Here is an 18363-nt window from a genome sequence, read left to right on the forward strand (position 1 = left end):
TCATCTTATGTTGTTATATACAATAAAATAATACAACCAGTTATCTTAGTTTTAATTTTATTTGAAAATTGTCAACATCCTTCATCATTATGTTATATTGTACTCTTATCGGTCCAGTGTATAAGTTCGGCGCTTGCAATATTTCATAATGCATTATCAGGGTAGCTATCATTGTTTTTAGGGACATCATTGCATACTTGTATCCTGAAAATAAATGTTATATATATTAATGACTGACCGGTTGGCTTGGTTGGTAGTTATCCTGCCTTCCAAGCCAGATGTCGTGGGTTCCATTCCTACCAAGGCAAGTATTTGTGTGATAAATATTGATGTTTGCTGTGTTAATTACCTATATAAGTATTTATTTAAAATTATATATGTATGTTTATCAGCCATCTGGTTTCCATAACACAAGCGAAAGCTTAGTATGAGATCAGATTGTGCCGTGTGTGAAAATTGTCGTGAAATGTTTATATATTATTTATTATTAATGATTTGCTTGTGCGTCAGTATAAGTTACAGATACTAATGGATTTAAGTTATTTAACCCGGCGTCATTGTTGCCGGGTATCTAATACCCGACTCATTTTAAAACTGTCATAATTTTAAAACAAAATGCGCTCGTCTTTTGTCCGTTACAGTAGCTGCAGTCGTTGACCTCTGTTCGCGTATTCTCTTCTCTTCTTTAGTGTTGCTGCGGCCACCTCGTAGTGTAGACATGTGTAAAGAGCGCGCGGGTAAGTTATACCCGGCCACAATGGCCACGTAACGTTTATAAAGGCAGCGTGTTTGTTGTTTTTTATTGTTTATTGATAAATTGCATATCGTTTTTCAAAGTTTTATGAACCATGTCTTACGAAAGCGAACAACGTTGACTGCTAGCCTTGTTTGAACAAGCTGACGCCAGTGAAAATGAACAGTGCAGTTCAGACGACGAGGGTGAAATCGCACCATATTTCAGAGCGAAGTTAAGGCAGTGATACGGAACAGGAATGCAGCGATGATGAGCAAGAAGTAATTGTTTCAACAAGTAACCAGCTGTTTTATATTGGTAAAGACAATTCCATCAAATGGTCTTCGCAACCGCCTCGGACCAACGTCCGCACAGGGTCAGAAAACGCTGCGTTGATCTCGATAGCGGACAAGTATATTATTAGTAAATAAGCTTTGTTTTATATAGTTCATGATTTCATGTTTATGTTCTAAAGAAAATTTTATGTTTTGTCTCTAAATGTATATTATGTAATGTTTTCGAATAAAAGTTTTATGTTATGTTCTAAAAAAAATATCGCAGAATAAAAAGATTTAATTTGATGAGTAATATGCTCATTTTATGATAAATAAATGTTTGATTTTTATTAATAATGTATTTAACCACCTATTTCTCTATTATATAAAACTAATAATGACATAAGCTTGATTCAGTGCACAATAATGTACATGGGTAAAATTTACCCGGCCACAATGGCCAAGTTCTGTTTAGTAGCCACAATGACGCCGGGTTAATCATTACTCACGTAAAAGAGATTATATAAATAGCAATAGATAATAAGTTAAAGACCCGTTAAACATATATTTTTATCAAATTGACGTTGTTGACTTGAAGATAATTGGACTAAACAAATGAGTCAACTCAAAATTAGAGATTTCTGAATTCGATATGCGAGTACAAATGTTCTAAATATTTTTAAGCTATTGCATAACTTCTATCGTGGGCCTTGAGTGCGGGGACCGAATCCAGAAATTCCGTAACGAAAAAAAACCTCACACGGAGTGAGGACACTCCGACGGGCGGAGGTGTGGCTTGAAGGCATGCTATGCAATAGCTTTACCGCGGCAGTCCTCGAGTGCCACACGTCGTTTTTTTATCAAAAATGACTAGGACACCTGCCTATTTAACTGATATCACACACCACAACAAAACAAATTATTGCAATCGAGCAGTTAAAATCAGATAAGTAATCCTTATCAGAATATTAAGATAAACAATTCCTTAATAATTAATAGTTACGTTGGCAAATTTTGAAGGACAGCAAAGCGATTTTTTTCCTTAAATGGCACAGTCCTTTATTTATTAATTAATAACAAATAAGAAAACGAAAGAAGAAAAAAAAATTTACTCCCTAAAATAATTAGTTCAAAATAATCTTACCCAAACAACCTCTGGGCCCACAACTAAAAGGTATGAAAGCTGATTGTGTATAGTTTCCTTTGATAAAACGACCAGGATTGAATTCCTCCGCGTCCTCCCCCCAGTATTCAGGGTTACGATGCGCCCCCCACACACTTAGAATTAAATTACTACCCTTTACTAGAGTAACTCCTGACGCTGAAATTGGAATTATAACTTCAGGTATATTTATGGAAAAAAAAGAAACACCCGAATAGAACATAAAATATTATGTACAGTAGGGAAATAGCTTTTTTTAACTAGACTCAAAACCACCAGTTCGGCTCTATGGTATCTTTAGCACAATAAAACAAATACTTAACAATTTCACTACTTTCTAGTAACTTATTTTACTTACACTGCTTATAAACAATTAAGAAGACATTACGAATTTTTGAAGTGAAACTTCTTTATCGGGGTTAGAAAAAATTGAGTGTAACATTTTTTCGTTACGCGTGACATTTTTCCGTTACGCGCCATCTTTTTCTTATCCCTACCACGCGTGATTCGTATTTCTGTAAAGTTGCATAATGCATATAATAAATTATTATTTTTTTAAATAAGGTCATAAAGAAGTTTCACTTCTTACATGTGTACACTAGTACACGCACACATTTTTTAAATTATAATCGCTTGTTGATATTAATCTTATATTTGTCATAATATGAATGATGAATCATTACTACTGGACTTTGTCTTATATACCTTTTTTTTTTTTTAACGTTGGGAAATAATCTAATAGTCTAATATACCTACTACTACCTGATTAATACTAATATACCTAACATTTATGTTGAGATACTTACGTAAAGTAATATCTTTGTGAACTGCTCTGGCAACGATGGGCACTGGTGGATATAATCTTAATGTTTCTTTTATTACAGCTTCTAAATACTTCAAATGTGCTAAATCACTAACTTCTATTGGCCTGTTTTTTTCGCCTATAACGGTTCTGATTCTGAAAATGTAAAAAACGTGTAATTTTTCATTTTCCTTTGTTTCAAAAATGAGCTATTTTTCGCTTCGATCAATTTAATCGTTATTAAGGACCCCTTTTAATCACCGACTAGATTTACAACACCTTTGACCACGATAATCACAAAGAGATACTAGTTTTTATTAACAAATTTCGTAAAATAGTCTTGTAAGGATGCAAAATTCATAGTTGCATAAATTTCCTAGTCCTAGAGCGGCCTCTGCGCATGTATCTTACCAATCTTGAATTATATTTTCGACAACATCAGACCTGTTAAAACTAAGAAAACCAATACGTACTCCTCATACACTTTCTTCTGCACTTCTGGATATTTCGACAGCATTACAGCTGTGAAAGAAGCCCCCACTGCAGACGTGTCTGTAGCAGCCAGAACTAGAACCAGCATCTCTTCAATTAACATCTTTGTTGATGTGTCAGCTGTTTGTAGAAGCATTTCCAGGATATTATAATTTGTCTCTGTAAAAACATATTCAGACGATGAATTTGTTATTTTTGGTTTTATGGCATTCGAATGCTTTATAAATATAAATTTATAAAGCGATCGCGATTATATCGCGAAAAATTCGAGCACGAGGCGCCAGAGCGATCGAATTTATTCTATTCTTTCAGTTATATGCATAGAAATCTAAATAACAAGACAACAATACAGTTATTTAGATTTCTATGGTTTTATGTGTCTAAGGGACATACCGCGCGCCATCTATGTCCCCGAATTCTGCGCCATCTATGTCTATTCTTTATAAATTTATATATTATATTCAGATGATTTTAGACAATATAGATCGGTTTATTAAAAAAAGATGATGCGGTTTAATTATTTTTTCGTAGTTGTGACAATATCCAAATATTTATGAAAACCTAAGCAATAAGCTTTAAATACATAATAAATAAAATTGTATGGGGATAATGTAGAAAATAAAAGTTTTCAGAAATGCCAATTTTTCTATCTATTTAGTATATCATATAATACTCTTGAGCTTGAATCATGCTTATCACGTGGGATTGCCATTATAGTTTTTATTACAGTTACATTGTTTGGCTTTTTATTTGTTGCCTAGACAAGGTTCACACGTCCTCTTGATTACGCAATAAGCATATTACGAAGAACTGTTTTACAGAGAGACCATGAACGAATTGCCTGTTATTAAGGAATAATAATTTTGGTAACATGTGTTTGAAAAAAATCATTCACAAAATATAACATTAAAAGGAAAGAATTAAAAAAAACACTAAAAAGACAGTCAAGTTCATCAATCCATACTAATATTATAAATGCGAAAGTAACTCTGTCTGTCTGTCTGTCTGTTACTTAATCATGCCTTAACTACTGAACCAATTTGCATGAAATTTGGTATAGAGATATTTTGAAACCCGAGAAAGGACTACTTTTTACACCGGGGAATAGGATAGGTTTTATCCCGGAAATCCCACGGGAACGGGAGCTATGCGGGTTTTTCTTTGACTGCGCGGGCGAAGCTGCGGGTGGAAAGCTAGTAAATAATAAAGAACTTACAGTAAATCCCCGACCACATTGATCGCAAATTTTGTTTCTCGGCGGACGAACTTTTTCGTGTACGTAGGTACTGCATGTGACGTTTTAAACCAGCCTTATATTTGAACACCGGTACAAATGTTAATACATACTTATACTTACGTTCACTGTCTGTCTGTCTTTTCTCCTGCATACTTAATCGCTTTTTTTCCACCACCTATAAAACAAAGGACGATTATTTTAAGCTATTGCATAGCTTCTATCACGGGCCTTGAGCGCGGGGACCGAATCGAGAAATTCCGTAACGAAAAAACCTCACGCTCCCCACTCCGACGGGCTCGGAGGTGTAGCTTGAAGCTAAGGCTTGAAGGCATAACGTGCAATAGCTATACCGCGGCAGTTCCCGAGTGCCACACGTCATTTTTTTTATTCTCTTGTAGGCTTTATGAGTAACATTTTATACCGATGTGATATCGTTAAAACAATAATTACTAATTAAACTAATTTTATAAGCTAGTATATTTAGATATTTGTGACCTTTTTATTTCACAGTTAAAAAGAAACGAAACGGCCATCGAAGTGCCCTTTAAGTTGTTACGACTGACATGATTGTAAATATTACACAATCAAAACCTAATATTTACTTAAAAGCATATTGCTCCTTACTGGTTATATTCCTAATGTAAGTAAAAGATTAGTACACAAGTGATAACTGAGTTAAAAACAACCGACTTCAAACTTGCACTTGCAATATTTACAAATACATACAAAAATGCTCATTAAATAAAAACTACTAGGCCTATCCGAATAAAATTTTTATGGGACCAATTCGACACCATCCCGCATCGAACAAAAAAAAAAATCACGTAAATCGGTTCAGAAAAGTCGGAGTAATCGGTGTACATACATAAAAAAACATACCGGCCGAATTGATAACCTCCTCCTTTTTTTGAAGTCGGTTAACAAAATTGGCTCATGTGACCATCTCAAATAGTACCAATATTTTTTGGTATTATTTAACAGTAACAAGCAAAAATTTAAGCAAGTCAAATATGAATTATTTTGTTTATTATTAAGTAACTAGCTTCCGCCCGCGACTCCGCCCGCGCGTATGATTGGACCCACATACGGCTAAGCCTATACTAATACGCAACGTACGTTCGCTTTTCTACAGAACAACGTCTATGGATAAAACTGAAAAATTAAGATTAATTTTTTTTCTACGTATTTTTCCAGGATAAAAAGTATCCTATTTTACGCCCAGGATAATAAGGTTTATTTATACCAAGTTTCATCGAAATCGAACCGTTACTTTTCACGTGATGTCTTCACATACAGACAGACAGACAAAATTTTTTTTAATTATTACATATTTGGGTTTGGTATCGATCCAGTAACACCCCCTGCTATTTATTTTTTCAATATTTTCAATGTACAGAATTGACCCTTCTACAGATTTATTATATGTATAGATTTGTAAATATTGGTATGTATCTTTCTCTATGTACCTTATACTTATACACTTACATCAGTAATAAATTGGTTTACAGTGGCACCGTATTTTTTAAGTTTCTTGCAGTCTGGATGCAGTCTGTAAATAGCCCCAGGGTATAACCAGGGCTTTAACATTCGCCTTGACCCGATCACAGTATATTCTTCAAAAGCTTCACGAAACTCTTCGTGTTTTTGTATTTGTTTATCTAATTGAATTCCTAGTGCTGTTTCTGAAATAATCGCATTATTAATTTTATTATTTAGTATCTACATATTATAAATTTCTAGAAATTAAAGATCAATTTAAAATTGCAAAAAATATTCAAACAACATCTTTTAATAAAAGATTTTTTAGTTAATGTTAATCGCTTATAAATATTTAATGGGTTCTGTATCGCATTCATGGCTAATTCTTTGACAAGTGACAAGAACCGAGAAGTTCGAACCAACCTTGGCTCGATCCCGATGGAGACGAAGAAAAAATAACAACACATTTCGTATCAGATAATATGTTCAATTGTATCGCTTATTTGAAATCTCTGCCCAATACCCACAGGCAGATTTTTTCTTCAAACATATTTTAACGTGATGAAGCGTGAGTTTAGTCGTGAGAACACTGTTGTAAATTTACTTATTATGAAATTATTCACTATCGCGTTTCGTACGTTATCTTACCACAAACAGTATCCAATGTGTACGTAGTAAAGAAAGGCCAGACGGAGAAAGCTTCCCCGCCAGCTACGGACTGCAAATTCTGCGCCAAGATCATACTTTGCTTCGAGAATTCTTTGACGAAGTTTAATAAATTCTTCTGCCCAAACATCGGAGCTAGTAGCTTTCGACGGGGTCGCCAGATGTTCACTGTAAATTCAATGTTTTAATTAGTAATTAAAAATATATGACAGACTAATTTGTATTTTTATAAAAGCTTATCTTCACAAAATAAACATTCAAATGCTTTATAAATGAGAAATTTTTAAGAAATATAAAAAAAAATCTGTCATTCATTGTACCTACTACATGATACATCTATCTATGTATTTACATTTACATTTGTACTTAATGTAATATTCAAATTATTAAGGTAAAAATAACCAATTTATCTTCTTTATCAACATCATATTTTTTTGTACCCATCGTATAATCAATTAACATAACTTTAATTACATGGTTTATTACATGCAAATTGCAAATCCTTCAGAGGTAGCGCGCACGAGCAACTTTGTCTCCGCAACTATTTTGTCTCTCCCATCAATTGTATGGGGAGTTGCGTCGCTACGTGCGCGCACTTTCATACAAGCCCATGTGTGGGAGAGACAAAATAGTTGTGGACACAAAAGTTGCTCTTGCGCGCTGGCTCTAAAATATACATACATGGCGCCATCAGAGAGCCATCTCCGAGAAGCTTCCGCGAAAATCTATACAGCATTGGTGGTTTGTTTAGAAATTCCTTTGATAAAATGTCAATGGCTTCTGCATCAACTACCACTGAAAGATAACAAAAACATTAGCAAGTATTAAGACATTAGCATTTCAACATGCGTCTCCTGAACATATTGATTTTATAATCAAAATATTTTTGTTTAGCCCAAAAATGGTTTTGCGCTTAAGTCTAAACAAATATCTGTCCACTAGCTCTACCCTGCAGTTTTACCCGCAATGCTCCACTCCTGTTTGTTGCTCCTGTCTTTATAGCGCGAGCGTGATGATAATATATAGCCTTCTTCGATAAATGGCCTATCTAATTCCGAAAGAATTTTTCATATCGGACCAGGAGTTCTTGAGATTAGCGCGTTCAAACAAACAAAAAAACTCTTCAGCTCTATGATATTAAATAGATAAAAAATTATTTATTTATTTTACAAATTAGATTATAACTAAGTAAAGATATATGAAATATATGTACCTATATCTATTATTATTTTTACCTGTATAGAATTCAAATGCCATCCTTATATTTGATACATTGGATGCATTCTTCATTGCATCGTAGGATACTTTTTTTATCGCTGTCATTCGATCTGAAATAAAGTAGAATTAAGGTAATACATATAATATTAAATTATTATAGTAAAAAAAACTCGACCAGTGACTCAAAATTCGACCTTTTCTGGCTAAAAACCCTCACCTGTCATCAACAAAACTTCCACGAATTGCATTAAAAACATGTCGAAAATGTGTAATGGTAATTTGAAATAATTTATACCATAAGTAGACAGCGTGTCGTCATTCAATGAACACGTTAGTCATTCAATCAAATAGCAAATAATTCAACCAGATGACGGAGAACTTCCATAAGTGAAGTCCAATGTCCCGAAGTGCGGTAAGGGGCATTATAGATCTGTTTCACTGATCGATTTCCTTTAGGGACAAGGAGGTGATCAGCCTTCTGTGTCCTGCCAGACCGAAACATTTTTTAAGCTATTACATAGCTTCTACCGCGGGCCTTGAGCGCGGGGACCGAATCGAGAAATTCCGTAACGAAAAACCTCACGCTCCCCACTCCGACGGGCGAAGGTGTGGCTTGGAGGCATAGCATGCAATAGCTTTACCGCGGCAGTCCCCGAGTGCCACGCGTCGTTTTTTTTTTCTTCGTCTCCATCGGGAATCGAACCCAGGACCCCTCGGTTCTACGCTCACGCGTCAACCACTGTACCAAGGAGGCGGTGAACATCATCCATACTAATATTGTAAATGCGAAAGTAACTCTGTCTGTCTGTCTGTTATTCAATCACGCCTAAAATACTGAACCAATTTGCATGAAATTTAGGATGGAGATATTTTGATACCCGAGAAAGGACATAGGTTACCTTTTAATGTGAAATATGTACCACGGGCGAAGCCGGGGCGGACCACTAGTAATATATAAAAGTTCGACGACATGTGACATTTACTAACCCGTACTTGGCCAGTGTGGTGGATTATGGCCTGTACCTATAGGAGACCCGACCCAGCAGTGGGCACGTATATGGGCTGATGATGATGATGATTATAATGATCCTATATATATGTATAATAATATATTATACTAGCTGGTGCCCGCAGTTTCCACAGATTTTCTGTCTGTGTGTATGAATGATTGTTCCCCTTTCTGTTTGTGTGAAAGGGGAACAATCATTCATATTATTACTAGCGGTCCGCCCCGGCTTCGCCCGTGGTACATATTAACGTTTTCTCTACATAAGAACCATCCTCGTACTTCAAGGAATATAATAAAAAAAGAATTATCGAAATCGGTTCAGCCGTTCTCGAGTTATGGAATTACAACGAAAAGTGGCATTGATTTTTATATATTAGATGTCCATAAGACTTTAATGCTAGCAGAACTATTTTGATTTTAATTTGATTATCTATAAAAACCATTATATAGTTTTTTCTGTTCTTACCATAAATAGTAATACCTATGCATTAAAAGCGAATTAAAAATATTATAAATTAATTAGCTTACACGCTGCATACATTAAATTATTTAATTCAAAATATTCACACCATTAGGAAAATTAACAATGATAACTATGACGCATTCGGACACTAATCAACTACATTTAGATTTGATAAAGAGTCAAAAATATGATTATTACACAACTAGGTATGTTCTGAGAATGTTTTGTTCAACATAAACATCTTGCTTCGTTTTGCTACACAATAGTGATGATAATAGTTTCACAAGAGATCAGATTTAATCAAAATAATTATTCTTAGTACTTATTAAAGGCCTACGCGTATGTACGCGAAACAAACGCACGTTTCATGATCGCCCCGTAGGTTAAGCGTATAAAATACGCGGTGCGCTATGAGCCTAATAAAAAGATTTCATACAAGATATCATTCTTTATTCGCATGGCGTATTTTAAACGCGCAGGCGACGTGCGTAGTAGGAACGCGTCTTAGACGTAAACGCTGATGGTGCGTTTACATCGACGATACAAGCGCGTGCATAAAGCCAATACATATGAGTGGAGTAGAAACAGAGGGGGAAACACGTACTCGCTCTACCACTGTGTCGCCCGGACCCTAGCCTCTTATGGGTCTATCCAGTGGATTTTTTAAATATTTTTTTTTTGTTTTAAAGGAGGTAGGTACTAAAACTAGCGCTGCTTACACCGGCTTTTTATGACTCAGCTGGCTGTCTGACTGGGGAGTATCTGACCAAAACGCAAAGGCGAGCGACTACAGCGCATATACGCAACACAAACGCACGTTTCATGTTCGCCCCGTGTGCCTAAGTTACCAGCAAAAGCTCACCTGCGCGTGTAAAATACGTCGTGTACTATGAGCCTTATAAAAAGATTTCATACAAGATATGATTCTTTATCGCAAATCATTGTGTAATATTAATTTGAGGATAATTATACTGTACCCAGAATTATAAGGCCTTTAAATTGTTTTGACTGTAACGTTAGGGTCAATGGATATAATCGTACTACATTTTTAAGCAATAATTTTGAATTTTTTACGATATTTATGCTTACAACCACTTTCGAAATATCCTCGTCATGTCAGTTTAGTTGACTTTTTTATGAATACATAATGAAAAATTATTAAAAATTGCATAAAAAAATTGAAAATTTGAAAAAAAAATTACAAAATATGTTTGTTTGATCTTTGCTTATAAGATAGTCCAAAACTATTACGAAGAGAGAAATTTTCGAAACAAGTATAGTGAATACTAATCTATACTAATATTATAAAGCTGAAGAGTTTGTTTGTTTGAACGCGCTAATCTCAGGAACTACTCAGGAACTACACAGGTCGGACTTGAAAAATTATTTCGGTGTTAGATAAGCCATTTATCGAGGAAGGCTATATATCATCACGCTAAGACCAACAGGAGCGGAGCTATGCGGTTAAAACCGCAGGGCACAACTAGTATTATATAGCTAGAGAGCTACGTCGTTAATTGAACGAACTCTGGAAGTATTTATTCGAAATGAAAGTTTGTTTTTGCCTAAAATTGTCTATCTAACGAGGAAGGCTATCATATAAAATAACACTACGATCAAATAATAAAATTCAGAGAATTAATTAATGAATTTAATTGCAGAGCAATCCATACTAATATTATAAATGTGAAAGTAACTCTGTCTGTCTGTCTGTTACTCAATCACGCCTAAACTACTGAACCAATTTGCATGAAATTTGGTTTGGAGATATTTTGATACACGAGAAAGGACATAGGCTACTTTTTATTTCGAAATATGGACCACGGGCGAAGCCGGGGCGGACCACTAGTGATAAATATATTCTAATCATATGAAATGCTATTCCTTATGAGGGAAAACGTAATTGCGTAGGTAAATTACTTTTAGTATATTATACGTCAAAATGTAAAATTAATTCTCATAACATGAGTATTGCATTAAAATTTAAAAGGCAAGTCATTAGGACCTCCCATTATTGTGAGTACAAAAACTGCTGATTTTAAAATTAACAAGTATCTTTAAGTCTAAACAATAGGCTAAATATGCATTATTACATACATTTATCTATACATATAATAAATCTGTAGAAGGGTCAATTCTGTACATTGAAAATATTGAAAAAATAAATACCAGGGGGTGTTACTGGATCGATACCAAACCCAAATATGTGATTAAAAAATTTTTTGTCTGTCTGTCTGTCTGTCTGTCTGTATGTGAAGGCATCACGTGAAAACTAGCGGTTCGATTTCGATGAAACTTGGTATAATTATACCTTATTATCCTGGGCGTAAAATAGGATACTTTTTATCCTGAAAAAATACGTAGAAAAAAATTAATCTTAATTTTTCAGTTTTATCCATAGACGTTGTTCCGTAGAACCGCGAACACACGTTGCGTATTATTATAGGCCTAACCGTATTTGGGAATTGGGTCCAATAGATATTTATAAGATGTTATTGTCAGAGGTCTCAAAATGGAGAAATAAACCATCCACGCGAAGACCGACATCCACGCGGACGGAGTCGCGGGCGGAAGCTAGTACTAAATAAAAATAACTACCATAAAAGCAACCGACTTTTAGTGTATTTTTCAACCCGAATCAAACGAGCCGAAACTCGATAAAGTTGAGTCAGTATATTATTATTGAGTTCCTATGGCCACCTTCGGATTCCATCATCAAATCAGATCTATGTCATGATAATTTTTCATCGCTATCCAATTTACATACGTATACAAAATTTCAGCTCAATCGGTAACCGGGAAGTGAATCAAAGTTACTTGCTACATTTCAATTAAGTCATCGAGATCAGACAAAAATGCTCATAAAATAAAACTAGCGGGCCTATCTGAATAAAATTTTTATAGGACCAACTCGAAACCATTCCGCATCAAACAAAAAAAAACACGTAAATCGATTTAGAGACCTCGGAGTAATAGGTGTGCATACATTAAAAAAAACTATACCGGCTGAATTGATAACCTTCTCCTTTTTTTGAAGTCGGTTAAAAATGCCAAGAAAGGATGCCAAGAATGGTTATAAATTGTGTTAAAAGGTTGTTGTTTTTTAAAACAAATTTTGTTTTTGGTATCAGCCCTGCATTTTTCAAAATCGTACATATTTTTCCGAAATAATGCTGCTTGTCATTAATATTTATTAATAATTAACACAGTAATTAATCAATTCATAATAGGTACAATCCTTACAAAAATAAGGGAACCGCATTTTAAATGACTGCATCATTTAAAATGCGCCAACAACCAACTAAGCCTACCGGTCAGTCAAAATTATCACAGCTTAGTTATTTGCTTGAAGGTTCCTACTATTTATTTCTATAATAATTCATTTTATTTAATTAATAATATAACTCACCCTCATTAGAGCCAATAAACATGTAAGAATGACCAATCAAAGGTAAAGAAATAAAACTGCTTTTAATCTGTCTCGACGCGGCCACCACTCGTCGAATCTTCCATAATTCCAATAAATACCACAATATACATAAAATAATTATTATTTGCCACAACATATTTAAAAATATATTTAAAAAATCATAATATAAAATAATTTACTTGAACGAGCTTTACGTGTACCGCTTTCAATGTCTTATACTAAAGTCTGACAAATTGTTACCTGCCTATATTATGTATGATGTAGTATAGAAAAACACCACTGTATATTTTTTTAACTGTTAATTATGAGATTCATTAAACACTTAAATTAATTAGTTGTAATTTTTCAATGCATATTAGATTAGAGATTAGGAAAATAATCGTTTTTTTCTATATACCTAGTTCGTCAAAAAATTGCTTTAAAATTTATACAAAGAAAATAAATACTGGGTATATTTATATTAAATATACACTAGAGATGGCTGCCCCGGATTTACTATGGTAAAAAAATATATTATAGAACTCAGGGCAACTCGTATAAATCCAACGGTGAAAGAATTTTTGAAAATGGCCACTGTACTTGAGATTAGAGCGTACAAACAGTCAAACAATCAAATATTCAAACTTATTAAATCAACAAATCTCTCCACCTTTAATATAATCAGTTCTTACAGATGAACAGACATCTCATAAAATACCACGCAATCTAATGAGAAAAGGGAAAAAATAGGGTAAAGTAAATAAAAAACTATAAACATACTACATACGTACCTTTGTATAACTAGCCTGATAAATAATCGGTTATGAACAAAATTTAATTGCTCTTAGTAAAATTTACAATTTACTAGCTTACCACCCGCGGTTTTGCCCGCTTTGTCGAAAACCTAATAAATTATGTAACCCTTCCTCTTGAATCACTCTATCTATTAAAAAAACCGCAATGAAATCCGTTGCGTAGTTTTAAAGATTTACGCATACAAAGGGACATAGGGACAGAGAAAGTGACTTTGTTTTATACTATGTAGTGATGATGCATAGAATTGGAAAATAGTCGGGATACTACCATATACAGTAAAGTACTACTACTCAATACTAATTATTATTAAAGTGAAACTTATTACAATTTACATCGTCTCAAACTTTTTGGTCTGTGTAGCGCATGTCGCGTGACGCACGATACGTACGATAATTATCGTACAAACACGATAATTTTTAGTTAAATGTCTATAGTGTGAAAAAAAAATTCACTTTTACCGTGGTTTCATAAAACCACACAACTTTTTTTTTATTACATATTATGTTTTTTTTTTCAATAATATTTATTTGATGGAAATATACCTAGTTACGCATATTTATTAAAAAATATTATAAATTTTAAGCTCTTAGACATTTGGTGTAAAAAATTGTATTTTTGAACAGTATAATTACTATTTTCAATTTCAAACGTATATTTTTAATGAATATTTTTATAAAACTACCTAATAATATTTAATGTATAAAAACTACGATTTAATTTCTATAATTTTTTTTTCTAGAAGTTTATAAAATTTCGTTTATTCTAATAAAGAAACACAAAATTGCCTGCGGTTTTCTACGGTTTCTTTTCAATTTTTTGTTGGGCTCAAGAAAATCTGACACTGCATAAACTAGAATTGGGTAAAATATAATAATAACGTAACTAGCAGGTAACTTAAACAAAGTAATTTTACTAAGGTCACTGTCAAATTTTATTGTTAAGACAAAATTCCCATAATAACACATACATCAATAATATTGCCTATTTGGTTTTTGAACCCCATAATTAAGAATTTTTTATCTCTGTCCCTGTCTGTAATTGAAGGCTAAATTAAGATATTACAATATCTTAATTTAGCCCTTTTAACGTATTAGTTATTATTAGAATAAACCAGTTGAAATAGATCTTGCCGCTATATGGGTTTGCGTAGATGTCAAAGTTCAAGCCTAATGTACAAAAATTCAATCTTTATTTAGACACAAAAATATTTTTTTGCGCATAAATGTTCGTAAATCTTTAGATTATAGATGATTTTAACAAAAAATTGAAGGTATTGTCATATCCTTTTCGATTTTAATGCTATTTTTTAGGGTTCCGAACCTCAAAAGGGAAAAAGGGGACCTTATAGGTTCACTTTGTTTTCGGTCTGTCTTGTTGTCTGTTAAGCCCGGCATTCACTACACGCACCGCGAGCCGAGCCCCGAGCCGTACCAATCTGTGGACAAATCCGTCATCGCCCACACACTACACGAGCGCCGAGTTGCAGTCCAGTCGACTGTGAACTTTGGTGAGCCTTGCACGTATCTATCCTACCACGAAAAAAAGCTCTCTGGCTCTAGTAGTCGGTGCAATGCTTTTAAGAAAAAAAGCGCGTGTGGGCAAAGGAATAGCTGAAACAACGAAGAAAAAAAGAACGAACGAACTAGAACTGCACATTTGATTAACTTTTTTCAATTAAAATAATATATTTATAATAATAATGACCGATACGAGTAATTTTTATATTTGATTTTACTAATAAACCATTCTTAACATAATAAACATTTTCTGATTTAAAGAACTGAACCTTTTTTCTTTTTAAATACTTAGGTACTAGAGACGTTACCCGAAATCTGTTATCTAGAATCCACCATAAATAAATAAATTCGTTGTGATTTATGAATTCTTTTAATCCATACTTACTAATATTATAAATGCGAAAGTAACTCTGTCTGTCTGTCTGTTACTCAATCACGCCTTAACTACTGAAGCAATTTGCATGAAATTTGGTATAGAGATATTTTGATACCCGAGAAAGGACATAAGCTACTTTTTATCCTGGGAAATAGGATAGGTTTTATCCCGGCAATCCCACGGGAACGGGAACTATGCGGGTTTTTCTTTGACTGCGCAGGCAAAGCTGCGGGTGGAAAGCTAGTTATTTATAAAATTAATTATGTATATGGCGAATGACTGACAAGTTCACCGACAAATCCGCGCGCGCACACACACGTACGGATTTGTCCGGCGCGGCTCGGGTGCGGCGCGGCGCTCGCGTCTCCAGACGGCGAGCCCGCGCCGAGCCGCGAGCCGCGCACAACTACACATACACACGCAGATTGGTCCGCGGACTTGTAGCCAGCTACAAATCCAGCGGATGGGTGCGCCTGTGAATGGTACCCATTACGAGTTACGACTCTTTTTATCAAGAATCTTGATATCTAACTGACATTCATATTGAGTACTCAAGTCTACGCTCCCTTGAAGCTGTCAAATATAATCAAATAACCAAAAAGCAATTTATAATTGAATGAGATTGGCGTTCATTTTATCGATAAGATTAAAAAAAAATTAAGAAAAAAAAGCAAATCATTTTTTTTACAAATTTACCTTGATAAATTAGTAGTCGTAAATATTTCATCCACCAAGTTATCACTTTATTTTCTGTATCTTTACATTAATCGTTTCTATAAAGATAATTAAAAATGCAAAGACTTCAAAAGATTTGGATTTTATATGAATAAATCTATTCAAAATATAGGGTATGCGTTTAAATTATCCCAAACTTATTGTAAGACGGTTATACTGCGTGCAATAATTTTAATGAAATAAGCGAACTATTAAAAATAAAGATGTAACATTAAATAAAAATGTGTGCGTGTAGGTACTAGTGTACACAGTACACACATACTTATTTTTCAAAAAATAATTTACTATATGCACCTTTACAGAAATACGTCGAATCACGCGAGGTAGGGATAAGAAAAAGATGGCGCGTAACGGAAAAATGTCACGCGTAACGAAAAAATGTTACACTACATTTTTTTCTAACCCCGATAAAGAAGTTTCACTTTAATAATTTTGTTTTGTTTTTTTTAATATAGGCCTAAAAATAATATAATTAAAACTATTACGCAGCAAAACTGTTAGATTTAAAATCATAAAAACAACATCTTTTAATCCTTATAAAAAACCTCTAAATTATTTATATATATGTACTACATGAGATCAAAATTTTAATAATTCGATTGTTTAGGAAACAATGGCCATTAAAAATAAGTGTTCTTACGCATAAAATCGTAATAAATCAACGGAGTTTATTTGCGCAAAAAATACCATTATGTACAAGTTATTCCTATAGCGTTATGTGGTTGTAATAAAGTCCATCCTAGTCCTTTCTAAGTTCCGTATAAATTTCATTCCCGGCTTAGACAAGACAGGTTGCAACTTCGTCTGTGCAGGGGTTGACAACCTGTGCACTTATATCGCACATTTTCTAAGAAAAACTTTCTACTCTGAAAACTTTGATAAATTTAAATTTTATATAATGGAAAGGCAAATTCTGGGTTTTAAAATCAAATCATCAGGATATGAGGTCATCTAATTCTAAAATATTATATGAATGTTCTAAATATGCCAAATTTCATGTGCATGTTCTATTCTATAAAAATGAAATAGAATTAGAAAGGTCAACATAAGAATGCAACACAATATGACAAATTGACAAGCAGAAAATGTTCATGGGTGAACCAACACTGTCACACCTGTAAGCTATTATTTATAACTAGCCTCCGCCCGCGACTCCGTCCGCGCGGAGAAATTAATAAAAATTAAGATTTATTTTTTTTCTACGTTTTTTTTTCGGGATAAAAAGTATCCTATTTTATGCCCAGGATAATAAGGTCTAATTATACCAAGTTTCATCGAAATCGAACCGTTAGTTTTTACGTGATGCCTTCACATACAGACAGACAGATAGACATAAAGACAGATAGACAGAAAGACAGATAGACAGACAGACGGACAAAAATTTATCTAATCACATAATATTTGGGTTTGGTATCGATCCAGTAACACCCCCTGGTATTTATTTTTTCAATATTTTCAATGTACAGAATTGACCCTTCTACAGATTTATTATATGTATAGATTTCTATGTTACTCTTGACCAATATGACTGAAATTTGTTATGAAGAAAGTTGTATCTGCCTCCTTGGTAGAGTGGTTGATGCGTGAGCGTAGAACCGAGCGGTCCTGGATTCGATTCCCGGTGGAGACGAAGAAAAAAAATGTCTCGGTCTGGCAGGACACAGAAGGCTGATCACCTACTTGTCCCTAAAAACAGATGTAAATCGTACAATACGATGCTGTTTCTGCTATCACAACATCTCTATGTTAACGAAACTATTACTCTTATATTCGACGAAAGTTTAGGTTTACGCGTATGACAATATTTACGTGAGTGGCAATGTAGCTTAAAAAATACTTCTAAGCTGGAGAACTTTTCAATGATTTTTCAAAATCTATTTTGCTAAAAAAATCTTTATTCTGTATTATCAACATGGTATTGAACACACCTGTCTCAGTTCACATAGGTTCAATCAACCCTTTGCTTCCAGATCA

The 18363-nt window shown here is 33.9% G+C and overlaps 1 protein-coding gene across 1 annotated transcript; it reads right to left on the minus strand.

The window, feature by feature from the left end:
* Positions 1-40: 40 nt before the first annotated feature.
* Positions 41-13175, minus strand: LOC123692716 (cytochrome P450 4d8-like). The gene is made up of 10 exons (XM_045637488.1): positions 12946-13175; positions 8082-8174; positions 7528-7641; positions 6829-7014; positions 6187-6383; positions 4822-4876; positions 3446-3623; positions 2977-3128; positions 2153-2329; positions 41-204 (listed from the first exon to the last, which is right to left on the minus strand). The coding sequence occupies exons 1-10, from the start codon at positions 13100-13102 to the stop codon at positions 41-43; spliced, it is 1473 nt and encodes a 490-aa protein (XP_045493444.1). The 5' UTR covers positions 13103-13175.
* Positions 13176-18363: the final 5188 nt, after the last annotated feature.

This window comes from Colias croceus, chromosome 6 (genome assembly GCF_905220415.1).
Source record: "Colias croceus chromosome 6, ilColCroc2.1".
NCBI classification, from domain to species: Eukaryota; Metazoa; Arthropoda; class Insecta; order Lepidoptera; family Pieridae; genus Colias; species Colias croceus.

Excerpts from the sequence above, each read along its gene's own strand:
- LOC123692716 (XM_045637488.1), bottom strand. The coding sequence starts at position 13,102 with ATGTTGTGGCAAATAATAATTATTTTATGTATATTGTGGTATTTATTG. Across the intron at positions 7,642-8,081 it reads GGCATTTGAATTCTATACAG|TGGTAGTTGATGCAGAAGCC; the intron begins GTAAAAATAATA and ends GTTATCTTTCAG. Across the intron at positions 6,384-6,828 it reads CACATTGGATACTGTTTGTG|AAACAGCACTAGGAATTCAA; the intron begins GTAAGATAACGT and ends CGATTATTTCAG.